Raw genomic sequence first — 13,744 nt, forward strand, 5'->3', positions numbered from 1 at the left:
CCCCTTATGTATTATACATGGAGATCATATCCCCCCCTTATGTATTATACATGGAGATCATATCCCCCCTTATGTATTATACATGGAGATCATATCCCCCCTTATGTATTATACATGGAGATCATACCCCCCCTTATGTATTATACATGGAGATCATATCCCCCCTTATGTATTATATATGGAGATCATATCCTCCTTATGTATTATACATGGTGATCATATCCCCCCTTATGTATTATACATGGTGATCATATCCCCCTTATGTATTATACATGGTGATCATATCCCCCCTTATATATTATACATGTTGATCATATACTCCTTATGTATTATACATGGAGATCATATCCCCCCTTATGTATTATACATGGAGATCATATCCCCCCTTATGTATTATACATGGAGATAATATCCCCCCTTATGTTTTATACATGGAGATCATATCCCCCCTTATGTATTATACATGGAGATCATATCCCCCCCTTATGTATTATACATGGAGATCATATCCCCCCTTATGTATTATACATGGAGATCATATCCCCCCTTATGTATTATACATGGAGATAATATCCCCCCTTATGTTTTATACATGGAGATCATATCCCCCCTTATGTATTATACATGGAGATCATATCCCCCCCTTATGTATTATACATGGAGATCATATCCCCCCTTATGTATTATACATGGAGATCATATCCCCCTTATGTATTATACATGGAGATCATATCCCCCCTTATGTATTATACATGGAGATCATATCCCCCCTTATGTATTATACATGGAGATCATATCCTCCTTATGTATTATACATGGTGATCATATCCCCCCTTATGTATTATACATGGTGATCATATCCCCCTTATGTATTATACATGGAGATCATATCCCCCCCTTATGTATTATACATGGAGATCATATCCCCCTTATGTATTATACATGGAGATCATATCCCCCCTTATGTCTTATACATGGAGATCATATCCCCCTTATGTATTATACATGGTGATCATATCCCCCCTTATATATTATACATGTTGATCATATACTCCTTATGTATTATACATGGAGATCATATCCCCCCTTATGTATTATACATGGAGATCATATCCCCCTTTATGTATTATACATGGAGATCATATCCCCCCTTATGTATTATACATGGAGATCATATCCCCCTTATGTATTATACATGGAGATCATATCCCCCCCTTATGTATTATACATGGAGATCATATCCCCCCTTATGTATTATACATGGAGATCATACCCCCCCTTATGTATTATACATGGAGATCATATCCCCCCTTATGTATTATACATGGAGATCATATCCCCCCTTATGTATTATACATGGAAATCATATCCCCCCTTATGTATTATACATGGAGATCATATCCCCCCCTTATGTATTATACATGGAGATCATATCCCCCCTTATGTATTATACATGGTGATCATATCCCCCCTTAAGTATTATACATGGAGATCATATCCCCCCTTATGTATTATACATGGAGATCATATCCCCCCTTCTGTATTATACATGGAGATCATATCCCCCTTATGTATTATACATGGTGATCATATCCCCCCTAATGTATTATACATGGAGATCATATCCCCCCTTATGTATTATACATGGAGATCATATCCCCCTTATGTATCATACATGGAGATAATATCCCCCCTTATGTACTATACATGGTGATCATATCCCCCTTATGTATCATACATGGAGATCATATCCCCCCTTATGTATTATACATGGAGATCATATCCCCCCTTATGTATTATACATGGAGATCATATCCCCCTCATGTATTATACATGGAGATCATATCCCCCCTTATGTATTATACATAGAGATCATATCCCCTCTTATGTATTATACATGGAGATCATATCCCCCCTTATGTATTATACATGGAGATCATATCCCCCCTTATGTATTATACATGGAGATCATATCCCCCCTTATGTATTATACATGGTGATCATATCCCCCCTTATGTATTATACATGGAGATCATATCCCCCTTATGTATTATACATGGAGATCATATCCCCCTTATGTATTATACATGGAGATCATATCCCCCCTTATGTATTATACATGGAGATCATATCCCCCCTTATGTATCATACATGGAGATCATATCCCCCCTTATGTATTATACATGGAGATCATATCCCCCCTTATGTATTATACATGGTGATCATATCCCCCCTTATGTATTATACATGGAGATCATATCCCCCTTATGTATTATACATGGAGATCATATCCCCCCTTATGTATCATACATGGAGATCATATCCCCCCTTATGTATTATACATGGTGATCATATCCCCCCTTATGTATTATACATGGAGATCATATCCCCCTTATGTATTATACATGGAGATCATATCCCCCCCTTATGTATTATACATGGTGATCATATCCCCCTTATGTATTATACATGGTGATCATATCCCCCTTATGTATTATACATGGAGATCATATCCCCCCTTTAATCTCTTCTCAAGAGAGAATAAATTCAGTTCCTCTAATCTTTCCTCATAGCTGATCTCCTCCATGCCTCTTATCAGTTTGGTTGCCCTTCTCTGTACTTTCTCCAGTTCCCCAATGTTCTTTTTGTGACTTGGTGCCAAAAACTGAACTGCATATTCCAGATGAGGTCTTACTAATGATCTGTACCGGGGAAATGATATCTCTCTCTCTGGCAGGGGCGAACTGACAACTCATGGGGCCCCCGGACAATAGGGGATCATGGGTCCTCTTTGTCCTTGCTTACACTCAAACCTCTCCCAAAAAAGTCTATGAAAGGTACCAGGGGCATCTCATGGGGCCTCCTACTGACCCCGGGCACTCGGGCAGCGCTCGAGTGTCCGAATGGTCAGTCCCCCCTGCTCTCTGGAGTCTATAACTCTTTTAATACAAGAGAGGATTTTGCTCGCTGTTCTGATGGAACTTTTAAATCTCACAAGTAACAGTCATGAAACACATGACAAGTCCATAAAGAAAAATGGAAAAGAGCCTCCCATAGTGTAACATGGTTTATTTTAACACAAGATACAAAGCCAATGCAATTACACATGTAGATTTGGAGATCTCACGTCAGAGCAGGAAGTGCCGTTGTATGCATCTAGCGTGCGCTCCAAAAAAGCAGATGTAACGCCACCAGAAGTCCCACCCTACGCGTTTCATTGTCAATTTGCAATATCCTTAGGTGCCCCTCCCTGTGCTGGAACACACTCCCATTTATTCGACAATTCTATGCCAAAACCTTAATGGTAGTGGAGCCAATGGAATGAGAGGGGGCAGGGCCAAGTTTTAGGAAGGGGCGGGGCATGGTTTAGACTTAGGCAGACGTCAAGACTTGGTGCACAGCCTAGAATCCAGATGGTCCACAAGGACATAAGAAATGGAATGCAGATACTTACAGGCACCACGAGGTAGTTGTGCTTTAGCAATATGGTTGGCCTAGACCCCCAAAAGGTTTATATAAGATTCACCTAGAAGTCCTTTTTTTTGGAGATGGTTATGTGATGCCCCAATCTGATCGCTAGAAGTCTCCCTTGTGCTCTACTGGCATCAATTTATTCAGTATATTGTAAAATCAGGACTGATAATGCGATGTGATCCTCAGTTGTTGTTCACAAGGCATGGGGCGAGAGGATAGAAAAGCAGATTATATTCATCTCACCTGCAAATATAGATATAGCTCCGGATACGGTTGCAAACTTGCCCTTCAGTACAGAATTCCCTTCAGCAACCTTGTTGCACTGAAGTCCAACCATCCCACACAGACAGGCCAGAAGTCCAAAAACCAGCGCCGAAATCATAAGGGCCCGGGAAGCCTGGAGGTAACCTGTAATGGCAGACACATAAAGGTCTCAAATAATGCAACAGAGCTTCTCGAAACAATTATATTTCCCATCGTGTTAGAATTAGACGTAGCCGACACGCACCAAATGTTTCTATTTTATTGAAAAAAAATTCAAACTACTTAAAGTGTCACTAAACCCACAACAGTACAATCAGTCTGTATATACAGGGAAGCATGCTTGTTATACTCACTGTGGGACCTAAGGGGTTAATCCACTGCATTGTGTAAAAAGGCTGTTTGATCCTGTCTTCTCTGATCTTCTTGTTGAAATTATCCCCTGTGTGTATTGCTAGAGAGGTCTTTTTTGTCTTGGGAGAGTGTGAGATCAGCACAGGGCCAATCAGCACTGTCCAGTCAGAGGGTCAGGACTTTCACAACCTCCTAGAGCAGAAAGAAAACTCCTCCTACAAGCTTTAACCTGTGCTCTGCTGAAGTCACAAAGACTGCTCTAACTGCTGATGAGAAAAGGTATTTAGCAGTTTATATTTACTACAATAATTGCACTTCCATGTTGTGTGTACTGTGGGAGACCAGATATAGTGAATGCAGGGTCCGGGGAGACCAGATATAGTGAATGCAGGGTCCGGGGAGACCAGATATAGTGAATGCAGGGTCCGGGGAGACCGGATATAGTGAATGCAGGGTCCGGGGAGACCAGATATAGTTAATGCAGGGTCCGGGGAGAGCGGATATAGTGAATGGGGGGTCCGGGGAGACCGGATAGAGTGAATGCAGGGTCTGGGGAGACTAGATATAGTGAATGCCGGGTCCGGGGAGACCGAATATAGTGAATGCAGGGTCTGGGGAGACTAGATATAGTGAATGCCGGGTCCGGGGAGACCAGATATAGTGAATGCCGGGTCCGGGGAGAGGAAATATAGTGAATGCAGGGTCCGGGGAGACCAGATATAGTGAATGCGGGGTCCGGGGAGAGCAGATATAGTGAATGCAGGGTCCGGGGAGACCAGATATAGTGAATGCAGGGTTCTGGGTTTAGTGTCACTTTAATTAGTCCTGTGCCTCCTAAGGGGTCTGTTTATAAAACATTTGTTGCATGAACATCAGACCTACTCATGGAAGTTCAACCAAAGCATCCCATATTTTTTCTAAAAGATTAATGCCTGTATCATCGGCTCCACCTAATGGCCAAAATGCAATATCGCTTTCTGAAATACCTCAATGAGCAGACTATACCACATTTTGGACACTAGATGGAGCTGATGATACAGGCGTTGATCTCCTAATACAATTGCGGGACATTTCACTCAACTTGCATGAAGACGTCTGACATTTGTGCAGCAAATGTTTCATAAATTAATCTCTAAGTGTTTCATCACTTTTATTTATTTTTAAAACTGTTTTGACTTTTCATTTGGTTGTTTCTTTAATCTTCAGTCCTTTTTTTTTTTTAACTGCTTTTATCATTGATCATTGTGCAAGGATACAAATATGGATTAGAAATGGATTCAAATTATACTGAAATAAATATCAGAAAATACAGTGCTGAAAATAATACTTAATGTATAAATCATCCACTCTACAAAGAAATGTGCAGAACAGACAGACAGAGAAAAGTAAACCATGAAGAAATATCATTCCAAAGGTTCAACCGAAGTCTGAAGCAATACACAGTCCAGTGAAGTGTTGGCTAAATCTTTCCTCCACCAAGTGTTTCTTCCCAGGAGTTATTACATCAAAAAGTGCTCCCCCCGCCACAATTATGTATAGACAAACAGCAGCTGCATCATATTCACATTTTTGGGGGATTTTTGGGGGATTAATTAAAAGAAAAAAAAGTTATAATCCTATACCCACAGCTGATCTAGAGTATCAGTATAAACCAAACAACTCAATATACTCTTTGGTTCTATGAAAAAAAGAACCCCCCCCCCCCCCGATTTTTTTTTTTTCATAGAGCCAAAGAGTATATTGAGTTGTTTGGTTTATACTGATACTCTAGATCAGCTGTGGGTATAGGATTATAACTTTTTTTTTCTTCCTTTTAATGGTTGAACTGGATGGACTTTAGTTTTTTTGCAGCCAGACTAACTATGTAACTACTAAAATAAAATAAAAATGGACATCTTATATCTATTTCCACTTGCTGCATTGTTAAAAAAAAAGTCAATACACCAGGGGTCTCCAAACGTTCTCAGCAAAGGGCCAGTTTACTGCCCTTCAGGCTTTAGGGGGGCCGGACTGTGGTATCACGTACTGTACTCAATTGTTTCTGTCGCAAGTCAATAATATGGCTACAATCGCCTCAAGTCTTAATGGAAAGAACAGTTTCCCACTGATGGTGTCAGTTGGTGAAAAAGTGCTCCAAGGGCCAGATAAAGGCAAGCAAAGGGCCACATCCGGCCCCTGGGCCACAGTTTGGAAATCACTGCAATACACTGATAAAGTAAAATTTGCTTCCCTCTTGTGGCAATTTTTCAGTATGCAGTTTAGAATCTTATTTTCTCTTGGAATATAATTCTCATATATATATATAATATATTATATTTGTAATGTTTTCCTTCTGACGGAAACAAGATTGCTGTTGTGTGTATATATACATATACTGTATATACAGTATCTCACAGACATGAGTCCACCCCTCCCCCTGACTGTATACAATGTATATATATATATATATATATATATATACAGTATCTCCCAGAAGTAAGCCCGCCCCTCAGATTTTTGTAAATATTTGATTCTGTCTTTTCATGTGACAACACTGAAGAAATGACACTTTGCTACAATGTGACGTAGTCAGTGTACAGCTTGTATAACATGTAAATTTGCTGTCCCCTCAAAATAACTCAACACACCGCCATCAATGTCTAAACCGCTGGCAACAAAAGTGAGTCCACCCCTAAGTGACAAGGTCCAAATTGGGCCCAATTAGCCATTTTCCCTCCCCGGTATCATGTGACTCGTTAGGGTTACAAGGTCTCAGGTGTGAATGGGGAGCAGGTGTGTTACATTTGGTGTTATCGCTCTCAGTCTCTCATACTGGTCACTGGAAGTTCAACATGGCACCTCATGGCAAAGAACTCTCTGAGGATCTGAAAAAAGGAATTTTTGCTCTACATAAAGATGGCCTAGGCTATAAGAAGATTGCCAAGACCCTGAAACTGAGCTGCAGCATGGTGGCCAAGACCATACAGCAGTGTAACAGGACAGGTTCCACTCAGAACAGGCCTCGCCATGGTCCACCAAAGAAGTTGAGTGCACGGGCTCAGCGTCATATCCAGAGGTTGTCTTTGGGAAACAGATGTATGAGTGCTGCCAGCATTGCTGCAGAGGTTGAAGGGGTGGGGGGGTCAGCCTGTCAGTGCTCAGACCATACGCCGCACACTGCATCCAATTGGTCTGCATGGCTGTTGTCCCAGAAGGAAGCCTCTTCTAAAGATGATGACCAAGAAATCCCGCAAACAGTTTGCCGAAGACAAGCAGACTAAGGACATGGATTACTGGAACCATGTCCTGTGGTCTGATGACACCAAGATAAACTGATTTGGTTCAGATGGTGTCAAGCGTGTGTGGTGGCAACCAGGTGAGGAGTACAAAGACAAGTGTGTCTTGCCTACAGTCATGCATGGTGGTGGGAGTGTCATGGTCTGGGGCTCCATGAGTGAAGGAGCACTGGGGGGCTACAGTTCATTGAGGGAACCATGAATGCCAACATGTACTGTGACATACTGAAGCAGAGCATGATCCCCTCCCTTCGGAGACTGGGACGCAGGGAAGTATTCCAACATGATAACGACCCCAAACACACCTCCAAGACGACCACTGCCTTGCTAAAGAGGCTGAGGGTAAAGGTGATGGACTGGCCAAGCATGTCTCCAGACCTAAACCCTATTGAGCATCTGTGGTGCATCCTCAAATGGAAGGTGGAGGAGCGCAAGGTCTCTAATATCCACCAGCTCCGTGATGACGTCATGGAGGAGTGGAAGAGGACTCCAGTGGCAACCTGTGAAGCTCTGGTGACCTCAATGCCCAAGAGGGTTAAGGCAGTGGTGGAAAATAATGGCGGCCACACAAAATATTGACACTTTGGACCCAATTTGGACCTTGTCACTTAGGGGTGGACTCACTTTTGCTGCCAGCGGTTTAGACATTAATGGCGGTGTGTTGAGTTATTTTGAGGGGACAGCAAATTTACATGTTATACAAAATGTACACTGACTACGTCACATAGCAAAGTGTCATTTCTTCAGTGTTGTCACATGAAAAGAGAGAATACAATATTTACAAAAATCTGAGGAGTGGACTCCCTTCTGGGAGATACTGTACATATTCAGGCAGCAGATAAGATGAATAAGCTGTTTACTGCTGTAATAGTACTAAACTTTTTTTTGTACATTCCACTAGAGGGCACCAGATGTTATAGTATCATTATATTCATATTTCAATGTTCTTTTGGAATGATATAAGGGTCGTTGGTTCAAATCCCAACCACGGCACCACCTGCCTGGGGTTTGCATGTTCTCCCTGTCCCTGTGGGTTTCCTCCGGGTATACGGTTTCCTCCCACACTCCAAAGACATGCTGGTAGGTGAATTAGATCCTGTCTAAATTGTCCCTAGTATGTGTATGTATGAATGTGAGTTAGGGACTTTAGATTGTACGCCCCTTGAGGGTTAGGGACCTTAGATTGTACGCCCCTTGAGGGTTAGGGACCTTAGATTGTACGCCCCTTGAGGGTTAGGGACTGATGTGAATGTACAATATATATGTAAAGCGCTGCGTAAATTGGTGTCGCTATATAAGTACCTGAAATAAATAAATCAATAATAAATATCAAAGGATCAAGGAAAGCTTTCAGGAGAACTACTTGTTGTATGCTCCAGGCTGGCATCCTGATCTTGCTTTTCTATTTAACAAATCACTGACTCCAAGCAAGCATGTACACAGTGTCAGGGCACCTTGCATTTACTTCTTTGGGTCAGTGACTCAGTAAGTGGTATATGTATAAAATGTTTAGATGACAAAAGTTTGCACAATCAGGGTGAAAATTGCTGTATATTTTCTGATACGTGTATTTCCATATATCTTCAGGGCCACCTAGTGGCCATAATGCATTTTGTGATACAGAAACACCTTAACGTGGTAGTAAAGCCACATCTCATAAAACTGATGGCAGGGGGGATATTTATGACAGGACAGATCCTGTCAGTCTCTTCTGTCATCAAAGCTTCCTCCTGATTGTCAGAGTAAATTTATGGCCCCCTGATCTGTGCTGCATCAACGTGACTCCCGCGTGCATGCGCAGTAGTGACGTCATCACGCCCCGGCCATTCTAGTGGCTGAAGATACAAGACTGGGTGAAGATGGAAGCCTGGGACCTGCCAGATCGATCACACCACAGCACTGGAGGGCCTCTTTAGCAGATAAGTTTGCCATAATGTACTATTAGGCTCTTCATACTAGCATGTATTAATATACATATATATACAGGGGCGGACTGACAATTTGAGCACTCGGGCACTGCCCGAGGGCCCGGGGTCAGTAGGGGGCCCCATAAAATGCCCCTGGTACCTTTTATAGGCTTTTTTGGGTGTGTTTTGAGTGTGGGCAAGGACACAGGGGCCCCATGATCCCCAATTGCCAGGGGACCCCATGAGTTGTCAGTCCGCAGTATACACTCACCGAGCACTTTATTAGGTACGCCTGTTCAGTTACTTGGTAACACAAATTGCTAATCAGCCAATCACATGGCAGCTACTCAATGCATTTAGGCATCTAGATGTGGTGAAGACGACTTACTGAAGTTCAAACTGAGCATCAGAATGGGGAAGAAAGGGGATTTAAGTGACTTTGAACGTGGCATGGTTGTTGGTGCCAGACGGGCTGGTCTGAGTATTTCAAAAACTGGTGATCTGGGATTTTCACACACAACCATCTCTAGGGTTTACAGAGAATGGTCTGAAAAAGAGAAAATATCCAGTGAGCGTCAGAGGTCAGAGGAGAATGGGCAGATTGCTTCAAGATGATAGAAAGGCAACAGTAACTCAATTAACCACTCATTACAACCAAGGTATGCAGAACACCATCTGTGAACTCACAACACGTCAAACCTTGGAGCAGATGGGCTACAGCAGCAGAAGACCATACCGGATGCCACTGTCAGCTAAGAACAGGAAACGGAGGCTACAATTCATACAGGCTCACCAAAATCAGACAATAGAAGACTGAAAAAAACATAGCCTGATCTGATAAGTCTGGATTTCAGCTGCAACATTCAGACAGTCAGAATTTTAATTGTTTAAAAAATACCTCAGTGGGAGGACAATGCCTGATGTTACTGGACAGTGGGAGAAAAATGCCCAGCTTCAATGGTCAGCAGGAAAAAAATGCCCCTAGTCATTGGTCAGTGAAAGATACCGCCCAACATCTTTGGTCAGAGGAAGAAACCGCCCAACATAATTGGTCAGAGGAAGAAACCACCCAACATCATTGGTCAGAGAAAGAAACTGTCCAACATTTTGGGTCAGAAGAAGAAAAAGCCAAACGTAATTTGTCAGAGGAAGAAACCGCCCAACATCATTGGTCAGAGGAAGAAACTGTCCAACATCTTGGGTCAGAGGAAGAAACCGCCCATCTTCATTTGTCAGAGGAAGAAACTGCCCAACATCATTGGTCAGAGGAAGAAACTGTCCAACATCTTGGGTCAGAGGAAGAAACTGTCCAACATCTTGGGTCAGAGGAAGAAACCGCCCATCTTCATTTGTCAGAGGAAGAAACCACCCAACGTCAATGGTCAGAGAAAGAAACCTACCAACATCATTGGTCAGAGGAAGAAATCGCCCAACATCATTGGTCAGAGGAAGAAACCGCCCAACATCATTGGTCAGAGGAAGAAATCGCCCAACCTCATCGGTCAGAGAAAGAAACCGCCCAACATCATTGGTGAGAGGAAGAAATCACCTAACATCATTGGTCAGAGGAAGAAATCACCCAACATCATTGGTCAGAGGAAGAAATCACCCAACATCATTGGTCAGAGGAAGAAATCACCCAACATCATTGGTCAGAGGAAGAAATCACCCAACATCATTGGTCAGAGGAAGAGATCACCCAACATCATTGGTCAGAGGAAGAAACCCCCCCAACATCATTGGTCAGAGGAAGAAACCCCTCAACATCATTGATCAGAGTAAGAAACACCCCAACATCATTGGTCAGAGGAAGAAACCACCCAACATCATTGGTCAGAGGAAGAAGCCACTCAACATCATTGGTCAGAGGAAGAAACCCCTCAACATCATTGGTCAGAGGAAGAAACCCCTCAACATCATTGGTCAGAGGAAGAAACCCCCCAACATCATTGATCAGAGGAAGAAACCCCCCAACATCATTGGTCAGAGGAAGAAACCACCCAACATCATTGGTCAGAGGAAGAAACCACCCAACATCATTGGTCAGAGGAAGAAACTCCCCAACATCATTAGTCAAAGGAAGAAATCACCCAACATCATTGGTCAGAGGAAGAAACATCCATATCATTGGTCAGAGGAAGAAACCCCCCAACATCATTGGTCAGAGGAAGAAAGCCCCTAACATCATTGGTCAGAGGAAGAAAGCCCCTAACATCATTGGTCAGAGGAAGAAACCCCCCAACATCATTGGCCAGTGCAGTGTAAGTAAGAAATAACCTGGCATCCATGGTAGCAAAAAAAAAGACTAACATCAGTGGAGGTAAATAAAATCCTCAAAGTCAGCAGCACACTCCAGCTACAAGGACAGATCTCCCAGCCATGCTGGTACCTGTAGTGCCACACACATACAAAACAGCCAAGAGTGGTCACAGCTTCATGTTCTGTTTACCCAGACCCTACACTATGTGTTTTATTTATAAAACATTAATTGGACAGATGTCAGAAGCATTAGTGTAGGCTAGGTGAAGTTTCCCCGTTTTTTTTTTCCGGGGGGGGGGTTAATTACTATACTGTCAGCTCCATCTAGTGGCCAAAATGCGCTATATTTTCCCATTGCTATATCTCAGAAAACTACGTCATTTTGGCCACTAGATGGCTGACCATACAGGAATCAGTCTATTACACAAATAATGGGAAATGTAGTCTACTCTGCATGAATCCTTCTGTCCATCTTGTCCAACAAATGTTTTATAATTAGACCCCCACTTTAGGAGTTGATCGCAGAACTGCTGTCACACATTCTTGAATTGCTGCCACGTCCCCAAAGCTTGTGCCTTTCATGACGCTCTTCAGGCAGGGAAACAGTAAAAGGTCCGCAGATGCCAGATCAGGGGAGAACGGTGGATGATCGAGAACAGGTGTGCTGTGCTGAGCCAAGAATTGGAGCGCACAGTGCGCAGGCGCTTTATCGTGCAGCAACATCCACTGTCCAGTCCTGTGCCACTTTGACCGAACACGGCAGATGCGTCATAACAACCAGCCCAAAACATCCTTGTAAAACGTGGTGTTCATGATTTGACCCATGGAAACAAATTCCTTATGGATGATGCCATCATTGTCGAAGAAGGCGATCGACATTGTCTTGATCTTGGACTTTTGGGTCGCAGGGAAGATGGTGAATGCCGTTGCATCGATTGCCACTTGGATTCCACTTGGTAGCACCAGTTCTCCTCCCCTGTGACGAGGGTTCGCAGAAAGGATGGATCCTGGCAGGGCCATGGATAAGGGGGTACCACCAGTCCCCTTGTACGGGGCCCAGGCAGCTGGGTGAATCAGATGTGGGCAGGGAGGGTAATAGTTATGGAGGGGCAATTACTGGAACTGATCCCCTGTATGGCTTTCTCTGCAGCAGCTGAAAGCCAGCTTCTTCACCTCACCCTTCTGCTTGCTTTCAGCTGCTGCAGAGAAAGCCATACAGGGGATCGGTTCCAGTAATTGCCCTCCCCCATCACCCTCCCTGTGCACCATACGTTTCCCCTGTGTGCCCCCACCTCCTCAGTGCTGACGCCTTCCCTCCTCTCCTTACCAGCAGCAGCTGCAAGCACATAATAGGATCCTTCTGGATGGAGAGCGGGGGAAGGGTGTGGTGAAAAAAGGAGCACTTACCAGCCCTTCCTTTCCTGAACGTACACAATGACTGATCGGTACCGATCACTCACTGTATTCATTCATAAATAAAGCATAGTAAACTGTTTTTCTTGGGGAGGGGGCCTGTCCAGTTGGCTGTATGGGGCCCTGTTGTTTTATAACAGCAGTCCTGGATCCTGGTCCTAAAGAGTAATGAAATCTCCAAAGGATTCCATCTCTTTTGCATTCTGTTCGTCTGTTCTAGACGTGTCATGTGCATGCCAACCTGGCCCATGTTGCCGTTTAAGATATCGGACCATGCACAGTACTTTTCAGACACACCTCGTATATTTCCAGTAATTTCGATATTTCTAGATCAAAATTATTCAGAAGGATTCGATCTTTTTTGGACGCAATGTAATAAATAATGCAAAACTCGCCGGCCCCGAATTTTTTAAACCTAAGAATTGCATTAGACTGTGGAACTGAACTGACTGACATTTAGAAATTCAATTTAAACCACAAATGTACTCAAATCTAAATTATTGAACAAATTAAAAAATTGCATTTATTTCTCCATGGGCCTAAACTACTATCTCATCATGTGACGTCAATGAAATAAATGGAACAAATGCATTTGTTAATTTCGTTATAACTTTTTGGGTTTTGTTTACAATCGTTACTATGTCCAATTGGAGATTTGTATACACCCAAATCTCCAAAAATCATCATTTCGGACAGAAATCGATTTGTTACAAGATGCACGCGTCTAATGGTAGGCCAACGAACCACCTGGGGGTCTCTAGTCTCCATCAAGGGGTAAAGGGTTGCTGCATGTCTCATGTA

The 13,744-nt window shown here is 43.0% G+C and overlaps 1 protein-coding gene across 1 annotated transcript in view; it reads right to left on the bottom strand.

Moving 5' to 3' along the window:
- The window catches only part of LOC149452803 (claudin-15-like), a 109,361-nt gene that overhangs the window by 37,527 nt on the left and 58,090 nt on the right, over positions 1 to 13,744 (bottom strand). Inside the window, exon 2 of the mRNA XM_089688952.1 lies at positions 3,718 to 3,882. Within this exon, the coding sequence (XP_089545078.1) occupies positions 3,718 to 3,882 (165 nt within the window). The remainder of the gene's footprint in view (positions 1 to 3,717; positions 3,883 to 13,744) is intronic.

Source organism: Staurois parvus, unplaced genomic scaffold (genome assembly GCF_062004578.1).
Source record: "Staurois parvus isolate SC_StPar_1 unplaced genomic scaffold, SC_StPar_1.0 ptg000463l, whole genome shotgun sequence".
Classification (NCBI taxonomy): domain Eukaryota; kingdom Metazoa; phylum Chordata; class Amphibia; order Anura; family Ranidae; genus Staurois; species Staurois parvus.